At 40.6% G+C, this 9895-nt stretch overlaps 1 protein-coding gene across 3 annotated transcripts in view; it reads right to left on the bottom strand.

Annotated features, from left to right (window-relative positions):
* Positions 1 to 6272: 6272 nt before the first annotated feature.
* LOC104570138 (vitellogenin-1-like) overlaps positions 6273 to 9895 on the bottom strand; it is a 40185-nt gene continuing 36562 nt past the window's right edge. For all 3 annotated transcript variants that reach the window (XM_088526071.1, XM_088526072.1, XM_088526073.1), the window contains 2 exons: positions 9346 to 9507; positions 6273 to 6442 (listed from right to left, as the gene is read on the bottom strand). In XM_088526071.1, coding sequence (XP_088382197.1) covers positions 6324 to 6442; positions 9346 to 9507 — 281 coding nt within the window. In that variant the 3' untranslated portion in view covers positions 6273 to 6323. The remainder of the gene's footprint in view (positions 6443 to 9345; positions 9508 to 9895) is intronic.

Here is a 9895-nt window from a genome sequence, read left to right as displayed (position 1 = left end):
TCTAGTGCCCAGAGTGAGTCTAATCTATGTATGGTCCCCATAGTCTCATGCTCATGAGCAGATCCTGAATATTAATAATTTAGTTTGGATCATGCAAGCAGGAATCTGAGTAGAATTCTAGAGCTAGCTTATTAAGCCCAAATTCTTATCCCCCCCCCCCCAATTATAATTTCTTCAGCTTGCTAGGAAACAAAGCATCAAAGCAAATCTAGGCAGAATAAATTCTCAACCTCATGAGACAGACATGACCACTATTAAAGAAGACATTTAAATATCCACTATTAAACCAGACATTTAAATACTGCTTCATATAGTGTCTATAAAGAATGTCAAATTATTCCTGATTTTGAAGGGAAGACGATAGATGCAGGAAATCATGTGAAAAAATAATGGAGGTAGGTTTGAGGCAAGCTAGTCACAACGTTCATGCATTTTTCACCACTTACTATATTTTGAAATTCATTTCATTACCCAGAAGAAGAATTCTGAGAGTCATGAAAGTGCCCTGAAGGTTCAGAACTAAAAGAGACTGTGATCCATTTTCCCAGTGAGATAAAAGAAAGATGTGGCGAAAGCCCAAGGATCGTTATTTCAGCATCACAGTTTAGCATTATTTTTGTTTTAGTAAACCTTACTGAGTTCATGCAGGACCCAGGGCTTCTCAGTGTGAATCTCCAATTATTATTCTTTCTCCAAAGCACTTTGATTTATTTTGCCTTTATTTAAGTTGAAAGACAACGGAGAACTTGGTTAAAAGATAACAGGACTCACATTTACTTGGGCTGCATATGCATAACCTGGTAGCTGCTACTGTAAAGATGTGGGTCTTGTTTTGCCTTCATAATGCAGATGGCAATCTGTGTCTTCCAGGGCCAGCCCAGGAGGTCCTGGATGTCTGGACTCTTCCAGGGTCCTGAACTCCAACCTGGGGTGGCCTCTGCAGCCCAGCTAGTTGTGCAACCCAGCCCCGGCGCTGCACGCAGTGCCTGGATTGAGCCTGTTTGTAACCACCGGGCAGGATTAGTGGAGGCAGAGAGCTCAGCGAGAGGATGCACAATGGAAGCATCTGCACAAGCTTCCAGAGCAGCAAAAAAGGATGTTTTAGCACAAGGTGCATGGAAACTTTGTGGCTGCCCGGACGGTCCCTTGTTGGGGCACCCTGCAGGGTTCCCAGGGCATGGGATGGGTGCAGGGTGCAAGGTGCATTTTGAGAGGCTGGTTGCAGGTGTCACGAGGTGCTGGAGCTCATCGTGCTCATAGTGAAGCAGGTCTGTGCTCCGTGGGAGATGGAGAAATGAGCATGGGGGGCAGGTTTAAGGCGATAGAGGGTGGTGCTGTGATCAGATACAACCATCTGTGTACGTAATTCCCGCTCCCCAAAATCCACCCGCAAGCACGTTTAACAGCATGAGGACAAAAAAGTGTTTACTAGGAATTACAGCTGACTGAGGTGCTAGGGGAGGGGGAAAAAAAAGCAGGAAGACTGGATTTTTTTTTTTTTTTTTGGTGCACTGAAATGATTGCAGGTACCAAAATAATAACCTCCTGCTGATTGAGGAAGAAGCGTAAGCACCACTTGCGAGTAGCTCTGGGTTTTCTTAGTGAGCTGTTCTCTCAGCCCTGCTTGCCATGTAATTACTGCCTATCCAGCAACAACCGAAATGAGAATGTCTTAGGCAATGCCTTTTTCCTCCAGGGATGATGTGAAATGGTGTTCAGAAAAGTAGAGAATTGTCATGTAGTTAGAGGGAAAAAAACAAATAGTAATCAAGTGTGCAGGTTAGAGGGGAAAAAAGTCCTAAATGTTGCTTAGAATTTATATAAAACTGCCTGGAATGTATCAGACCTATAAATAAACCTGGGAAAGAAAGGTTTAAGCCATTGCTAGTGAAGAGAGGAAGCCAGTAGATGGCACGAGAGACCTTAAGATCCAACATGATGCTCAAACAGTGACTAATAGCTGCTCTTCTCTCCAACCTTCTGGGCTGTCTCTGGCTTTGGGCCTAACCACTGTATTTGCTGGATTCCTGAGGCTTCTTATTCATCAGCTACACTTAGATCCACACAATAACATTTATTTTTAGGGACAACTAAAGTTCATTTAATAACTCATTTAAACATGCTGAGTAAAAACCTAGCTGTTTTGAGTTTAGCCATGGACTTCTGTGGGGTTAGAATTGCACCCGTTTTCTTTTTTAATGCTCATACTGTGGAGCAGGTGTTTTATTTCCAGGATGGGGCTGATATTAATGGTTTTATCCTTTCCTATCATGCTGAAGCGCCTTCTCTGGCACAGAACGGCCCTGCTTTCCCTGGAGCCTCTGTGTCTTTTAAAATTAGTTGAGTCAAAAGAGCCAGGGCTGCTAGACAGAAGGTTTGTTGGCTTGGTCCAGGGTACAAAAGACTCCGTCTTCAACAGCTCTTGCTTATTCCACTGTAATATGGGGATCCAATTCTTGGCTTTTATGAATAATCCACTAGGGTTTAACTAAAGCTGACTGTGAACAAATTAAGTTGTTTTGATTTTTTCCAAATGTATAGTTATTTTACATGTGGGTGAATCTGAAAATGAAAACCTTCAACTTAGCACTAAAATATACTCATGTGGTTAGGAGATCTAGTGGAAATTTTTTTTTTTTTCATCTCTAGATTTGCTGAAGAACTTGCCAAAGACACACATGGCATAATTTATAAGTATTTCTGACTCTTATCAAGTAGGTAAATTTTCATATCCTCTTGATGCAAAAAAAATGAAGCAGAGAGCCTCACAGAAAGCCACATTAATAGTTTCAAAGCCAGGATTAAAACTGGAGGCTGCCACATGCTTAGCACTATGTCTTTTTTTTTTTTTTTTTTCTGATACTCATTCTTCTGAAACAATATTGGAGCACTATAATTGCAAGGTCATTTTCCTTGATTGCTACTGTAAAGTCTAAAGTTGATTTATTCACATCATTGAGAATCACTGGTAAAGAAAAGTAGAGTGCATAAAAGCTCAGACTGTGAAATACACAGTTTAATAGTAGGCAATGTAACTTTGGTTTGCTTTATAAGATAGGGCAGGCATGGTTTCAAAATGAGCTTTAAATCTGGACGCCAGATATCCTCCCAGGTGGGTTAGAAATGTCTACGTAGTGTATTAGAAACCGCAGCATTGGCTTGTTCATACTTGTACTGTTAATGCGCCTCCTAATTCCTTTGGCTAAATAGGTTGTTTCGCTTCACAGTACCCAGTGCCAACCTCCGGCTTTCTTGACTTATATTTGGATTCTACTACTGCAAAATCATTGGAACGTTTCAGCCAGTTAAATACATTGAACCGTCTCAGTAAGAGGGCGCTAATGAACAGGAACTGGATAAAATGAAAGCTGCCCCTTCAACATAGAGATAATATGAGATGGGATAAACGATGCCCTGAAGAGCCCAGGCTGCCTTGGTTTCACTAGAGGTTCTCTCTGTCCATGCCTTGGAGAGGCGAGTTGTTTTAGAGCAGGAATCGAAGTCAGCTCCACCACTTGCACTTTGTCTGTCTTGCGCCAGGGACAACGCGGGAGCTGCGTTTCTGTAGGATTGCTGGGCTCGGACTACCCCGTGTGGCACTCGCTGCCGCCAGCGCAACGCGAGGTGGGCCTGCAGGGAGGGCCTACGCAGGGGCTTGAGCAGGGCCCTCGTGCCTTGTTCAGCCCTGGCAGTTTGTTTAACAGGAAGAGGCGTGAAGGAATGAAAGGGGCTTTCCTGGAGGCTCCTTCTAAGGGCTGGGGCAGAATCCAGACGAGGGCTTCTGCAGGAACAGGGCTTATGTATGTGGCACACTCTGTAACACTGCCCAATAATTACTATTATTATATATCATAATTGTAGGAAAAGCTAATTTAGAACTTCTGATCAGCCTTTCCCTTGAAACTTTTCCAGTGACTTTACCAGACTGTAAATGGTTTCCTGGCCAAGACTTTGCCTTCATGAGCTGCTTGCACTGCTCATACTGTACATTCCAGCTTGATCATTGTTAATTAGTGTCATGCTTTCTGTATCTTACTAAAAGCATAATTAGTTCACTTACTAATGACTTTTGGTGTTACTCAATTCCTATTCCAGTAGTTAGGCATGGAAGGTGTTTTTTTTTTTTTTTTTTTTTTTTTTTTTTTTCCCTTCCCCACTAGATCTCTCTTCCCTACCTTTCTCTTAGCTGAAGTGGTTGACTGGCAAAAGTCTCTCTTTTGTAAACAAGTGGATTAAATAGAAAGGTGTTGGATTAAAGATGACAGACCCCAATCTGATCCTATGAAAGTCAATGGCAAATCTTCTATAAGCTGCAGTGAAAACAATAGTGGGAAGAAAAGATGCTCTCAGTGTAATGGTAGTGTGATTTTTTTTTTTTTTTTTTTTTTTTTTTTTTAGAGAGAAGTAGAATGTGATATTAATCATCTCCTTTCTTGTTTGCGGCTACATTCCTGCAGGGTAGCACGTCTGATGAGTTAGTGAACAGCACAGCTTTTGAACAAGGAATTTCTGACTGCTTTATCACAAATAAGAACATAGTGCAGGAATCCATGCTATTCCTCTTAACTTGAACATGGGGGGGGGGAAAAAAAAAAACAACACCCTGTTGAGCAGAGCGTTGTTTGCCTGCATAAAGGCCCACTGTGCATGAAGGTGCTTGCTTACATGCATCATACAGACCAGGGTAGGATTAAGGGGAGAGAGGGACAGGGAATCCTCGTGTGCACTTTGCAGTCCTGCTGCAGCTGTTTAACCTCAGGAAGGAGGCCCAGCAGGACACCACAGGCAGGCAGAATGTCCTGGAGGCTGCACCTTGGCTCCAGCACTCAGCCCGTGGCCCCAGCTTTTGCCATGCAATGGCTTGTTGTTTTCTTCACTAACTGTTTAATTGCAGTACTTTGAGAATGGCCTGCTCTCCATCATGTAGGAAACAAAGCCAGGCAAAATCTGGATTAAAATAAGGTGACAGGGAGCAAGTGAGTAATTTGTATCTTAAAGAACTGCCCTCTGAAATCTTAGCTTGTCTGATGTTGCTGATCTCTAAACCGGGCATTTTCTAATTGCAGGTTAGTGAGGTTAGCTGCCCCATTGCAGGGTCGGGTGGAGGGGAGCGAGACTACATTGCTAACATTTATAATCTTGGAAAAAAAAAAAATCAGGCACTGACACTCTTATTCTGTAATTGTCCAGCTATTTAGTCTTCCATCCTCCTCTTTTTGATAATGCAGGATTTGGGAAGGAATGTGCTTTATCTAATGACACTTCCACGCTCTACCCTGCTCATACCAAGGTGTCTGTGGAACCAGCGTGCGCCTGGGGCTCCTGCCTGGTGCGAGGGTGGATCATGAGTCACCGCGAGGCCCAGGGGGGTTGTGCCATCACGTCGCCTTTGAAGGTGCCACTGATTCCTAGTCCCCCAGAGTGGGACGAAATTGCGTTTCAGCCCATGTCCCACCTAAGTTAAGAGCAATAGGTTCACCGTTATAAAGAGGCTGATGTCCTGCTTGTACTTTATTTTAGCTTTGTGATGTTATATAGTTTCCTATATCTTACTTTTTGGTGTATTTGGACTGCTACCTGATGTATTATTGTTCCCTCAAGTTGTTGTAGGCATCATTTTCATATATAAACACAATATAAAATAGCAAACTAAGAAAAAAAGTTCCTATTCATGCTTTTAGCTCATGAGGTAACAGCAAATCCACTGAAATTTAAATCAAAATGGGGACTGTCGTATACTATAGCTCTCTAGAAAGCTACAGTGGGAGTCTAGCAGTCCAATTCATTCCTTTGTACACTGTACTAAGGCTAATGGTCTGGCTGGGAGTAAAACATATTTTTTTTGCAGAACAGTTCCAAGAACAGGCTTTGCTCTTTACCAGAAAACATAAAAGAAAACAAATGCTTACTGTGTCTTTAGTATGCTAAATGTGAAGTTCTTTACACAATGGAATGTTAGTAGTAGCCGTAATCATGTTTTCCTTTCATCACCTAGCGAACATAATTTCAAGAGAGGACTGCTGTAATTATATTTCAGATAAAAGGAAGCAGAATTTCTGGATAATATTATAGTCCGCCTGATTGTTTTGTTGATAGGGAAAAAACAGAGAGAGACTACATGAATACTTATTTAATGAACAACATATTTATTAAGCAGTGCAGACTGTACATAATGCATGTCACTTGGGATGCAATGCAGTGGGCTTATTTTCTTCTAGCACATTTCTTAATATTTTACTACAGTTATTGTATTCCCTTCTTACCTGTCCAGCTATTCAATTATTTGTCTAGTATGGCTGTAGCACAACACTAAAGCATTGAGTTTAACTACAGTTGCCAGTGCAGGTGCAATCAATGTCGGCATCCACAGACTCCACAACATCCTCAGATGCAGACTTCTTATCACTGCTTCTTTGCCATTCCAGCAGGCTTACAGCTGTATCTGTCAGAAGAGCAAAGCCCTTGTTAACTAACATCAGGCAAATTAACACATTTCAGGGAAATACTGTTTTGATGGTTGCCAACTCCTTCATCAAGTAAAGAATGAAATCCTGCCTTCAAAACTGACATCTAACTGACTCACAGACTTGGAGCAGGATTTTCATCCATGATATAATTACTATACTACTACTCTAAAATCAAAACGTATAATGTTTCATGAAAAAAAAAGACAACGGGCAGGAGCCTATGAAAGTGCTGGAGGTGGCCACCTTCAAAGTAAGACCACCATGTACAGATAGACATCTCTCTTGATGGAACTGCTGCGTATCACTGCGTATTTCAACTCATTATTTGTTGAAGTTCATTCTGAAGGATAAGCCCTTCAGAGAATTTTCAGATGTTCATAAACTTCTAATTAAAGTTTCCCATATATTGGGAAATCTGGCAGAGCATTGTCAGTTGCAGTATTAACCTTACCACACTGCCTTATCAATAGCAGCTTGAATGAGCCATATCCCTTAATGCTGATATAATGTAAATGGAATAATAATATTCATCCTCTCAATAAATATTCTTAGGTAGTTGGAGGTTTATCATTGCATCTGGAAGAATATTAGAACATCCATTTAAATTAAGTTTGCATAATAAGAATGTGCAAAGCTTTCGTAATTTTATCACCATTTGTTTTAGTCCTCAGTTGGACAGTACATTTACAACATGCCATCTCTCATCACAGGGATGTACTTGGCTGTAATGGGTCAGGCATCTCCTGAAATGCTAAAGTTTCTTTGGCTGAATTACTGTCTAGCTTTACACACAAGTTTTGCATAATATGCAGATTATAAATACTTCCTAGAAAATTGTTTGAGATGCTTTCTAAAAATATATATTTTCAAGCTATGAAATGGGAGATGATGTAAAAGAGTGTGTGTTCTGTTGGGTTTTTTTTTGTTGTTGTTTGGTTGTTTTCTTCCCCCCCTATATACATTAATTTTTGCTATGCCTCATTGTGGATCTTATCACCTTCCTATCCATGTAGGAAATAGTTCCCTGTACAAGCTGGCTCATGACTGGGTAACTATAACCCATAAAGGTAGGGTGGCATAGCTGAAATATTAACATGTCTGCTTCGGTCAAGATCCTAAGACTACAGTCTGCTGGATTTCAAGGTTAACAGAGCAAACTCTGCATCCTTCTACTTCCTTTTGTCCTCGCTCCACTGCTGACACAGACGCGGTCCCATTCCTTTCGGACAATGGATTCTCAGGTACGAGTTACCCTATAAAGGGCCGAGAGAAAGTCTTTGCCTTGTGCATGCAAATACATGTCCTCAGCTTAGGGGAGAAGGGACTTGTGCTTCTGCTGCTATTCCTACTCATCAAACAAAGAAAGAATAGGAATGATGTTTTAAGGACCAGCATTGTATTCCTGTTGATCCTTAGCCTGAGGAAAAACAATCAAATTCATGAAAAAAAACACAAATGGCATCTTTTCCCTGTCTTCTCCTCAGGATGGATGGATAAATAAATAAATAAAGCCCTTGATTAGGATTGCTGCTAGCAGACTTCCCAGCCTCTGGTTCAGTAAATGAACCAGAGAAGCCTGCAGTTGCTGTAAAAGCAGCACTGGCTGCAACAACGAACATATCTTTTTTTTTTTTTTTTTTTTTTCTGATTTTCCTCTTTTCTCACACTTTTTGTGAGAGAATGAGACAGCTTTATTATAGCCTAATTTTCTGAGGCAGTGAGTGGCCTGGGGTGATGACATTTCAGAGAGAGAGACTTGGACATACAAAAGAAATCTGTGAAACATGGATATGACAAGATTTAGAAGGTTTTTTTGTTAAGGGTGAGTTTTTCTTTTTATAAAAGGATGCATCTATTCACATCTCAGGGAGCTGTCAGAAAACTATTAGCACTCTCCCTGGGCTACTTGTTGAATTGGCTGTTGTAGGAGGCTGACTATTATAGAAAGATATTCATTGCTTTTACCGGCTGATTCAGCACATTGTGCATATTAATAATATGCACAAATTGTAGAGTTCTATGTGGAAGTTGTTCTAAATCAGACATAATTTCTCTTCATTGTAACTCAACATAGAGATCCATTGGTTTCAGTGAAATTACACTGGTATTATTCCAGTTGTGGATTTAGCTAACATGGTTAACATAGAAAACAGACCAGTTCAGTAGGTAATTCCTAATGTAGGTTTCCCTCTAGGGTATACATGTCCTGTGTGATACATTAAAAGATTTAGTAAAAAATGCACCAAAATATCTGTAGGTTCATGTTTATGTAACTTTAATGTAAAGCTGTATTAGAAAATAGATTGCATCCACAATAAATCAATATAAGGGAAAGGAGAAAAAGACCCAGTACTTTGAGAAAACATTGAACATAAATGTGTGTCAGGGAAAAAAAAGTATTTTTTGAAACAATCTAGAGAACATCTCAGCACTGTGTTTTTTGCTGATGTATTGCATGGTGACATAGCATGGCAGCCTAATCACAGCAGTCATGTCAGACTACTTGACTGACTTTCAATTGCCTTGCTTGCCCTGGTCTGCACAAAATTGCAGGCTGTAATGTGCATAAAAGGACTCACTGTTGCTTATCACAACTTCATGGAGATCCTGAAAACGTGCAAAAAAAATTATCCATCACTGCTGCCCCTTTTACCACCTCAAATGCTTTCTTCAGATGATGCTACTGCCATCATCCAAACCAGCTTTTAGCTACCCAGTACTGTCAGTGGTTATAGCAAATCCTAATGGGTTTAAAAGCAGCAGCTCAAGGAGCTGCAGCAATACAGGTCTGTGCGTGGCCGTGCTCTGTTTTGTTCCTTCGAGTGCTCTGACGGAGCTGCTACTGTATGTGACACAGAAAGAGAAAAAAATATCGTACCTTTTGGGAAACAGTGGAAGCCAACCTTAACTGGAGCTCTTTCGATGGGAGTACACTCTTTCATGCATTTCAGTACTGGGTCAACAGAGTAGCACGTAGATTCTTCTCCATCAACAGTAGGATTTCGATTCAGCTTCACATAACTGCGCTGTAGTTTGCACCCTAAGAGAGAAAGGAAAGGTAGTTAAAATGGTAGAAATAAATCCCAATTGATCCTTACAATAATAAAGGTCCATATTTTTTCCTCAGCTTTTATTAAAACACAGGTCCCTGACAACCCATTTTCACAGTAGTGAGGTTATCAAGATAGGATGATAATAAGTTGGGGGATAGAGGCAAGGTTTTGAAAGGGGAGCTATTTTTAAAATTGAATTGCACAATATAACTGAAATGGAATCATGTATACCTAGTTTTTTAGAACTACATAATACACAGAAAATAACCCCTCATGTTTGAAAGCTATTAAGAACAGATACTGTCAGCACAATGGCTACTTAATTGCATTATGAAAAATGTCAACTGGAGTGAATGGATAAAAAAAATGGCAGCA

Source organism: Tinamus guttatus, unplaced genomic scaffold, assembly GCF_059628265.1.
Source record: "Tinamus guttatus ecotype Peru unplaced genomic scaffold, ASM5962826v1 Tinamus_guttatus_pri_ptg000242l, whole genome shotgun sequence".
Taxonomy (NCBI): domain Eukaryota; kingdom Metazoa; phylum Chordata; class Aves; order Tinamiformes; family Tinamidae; genus Tinamus; species Tinamus guttatus.
The sequence above is the reverse complement of the archived record's forward strand: the minus strand, read 5'-3'. Positions and strand labels throughout refer to the sequence as shown.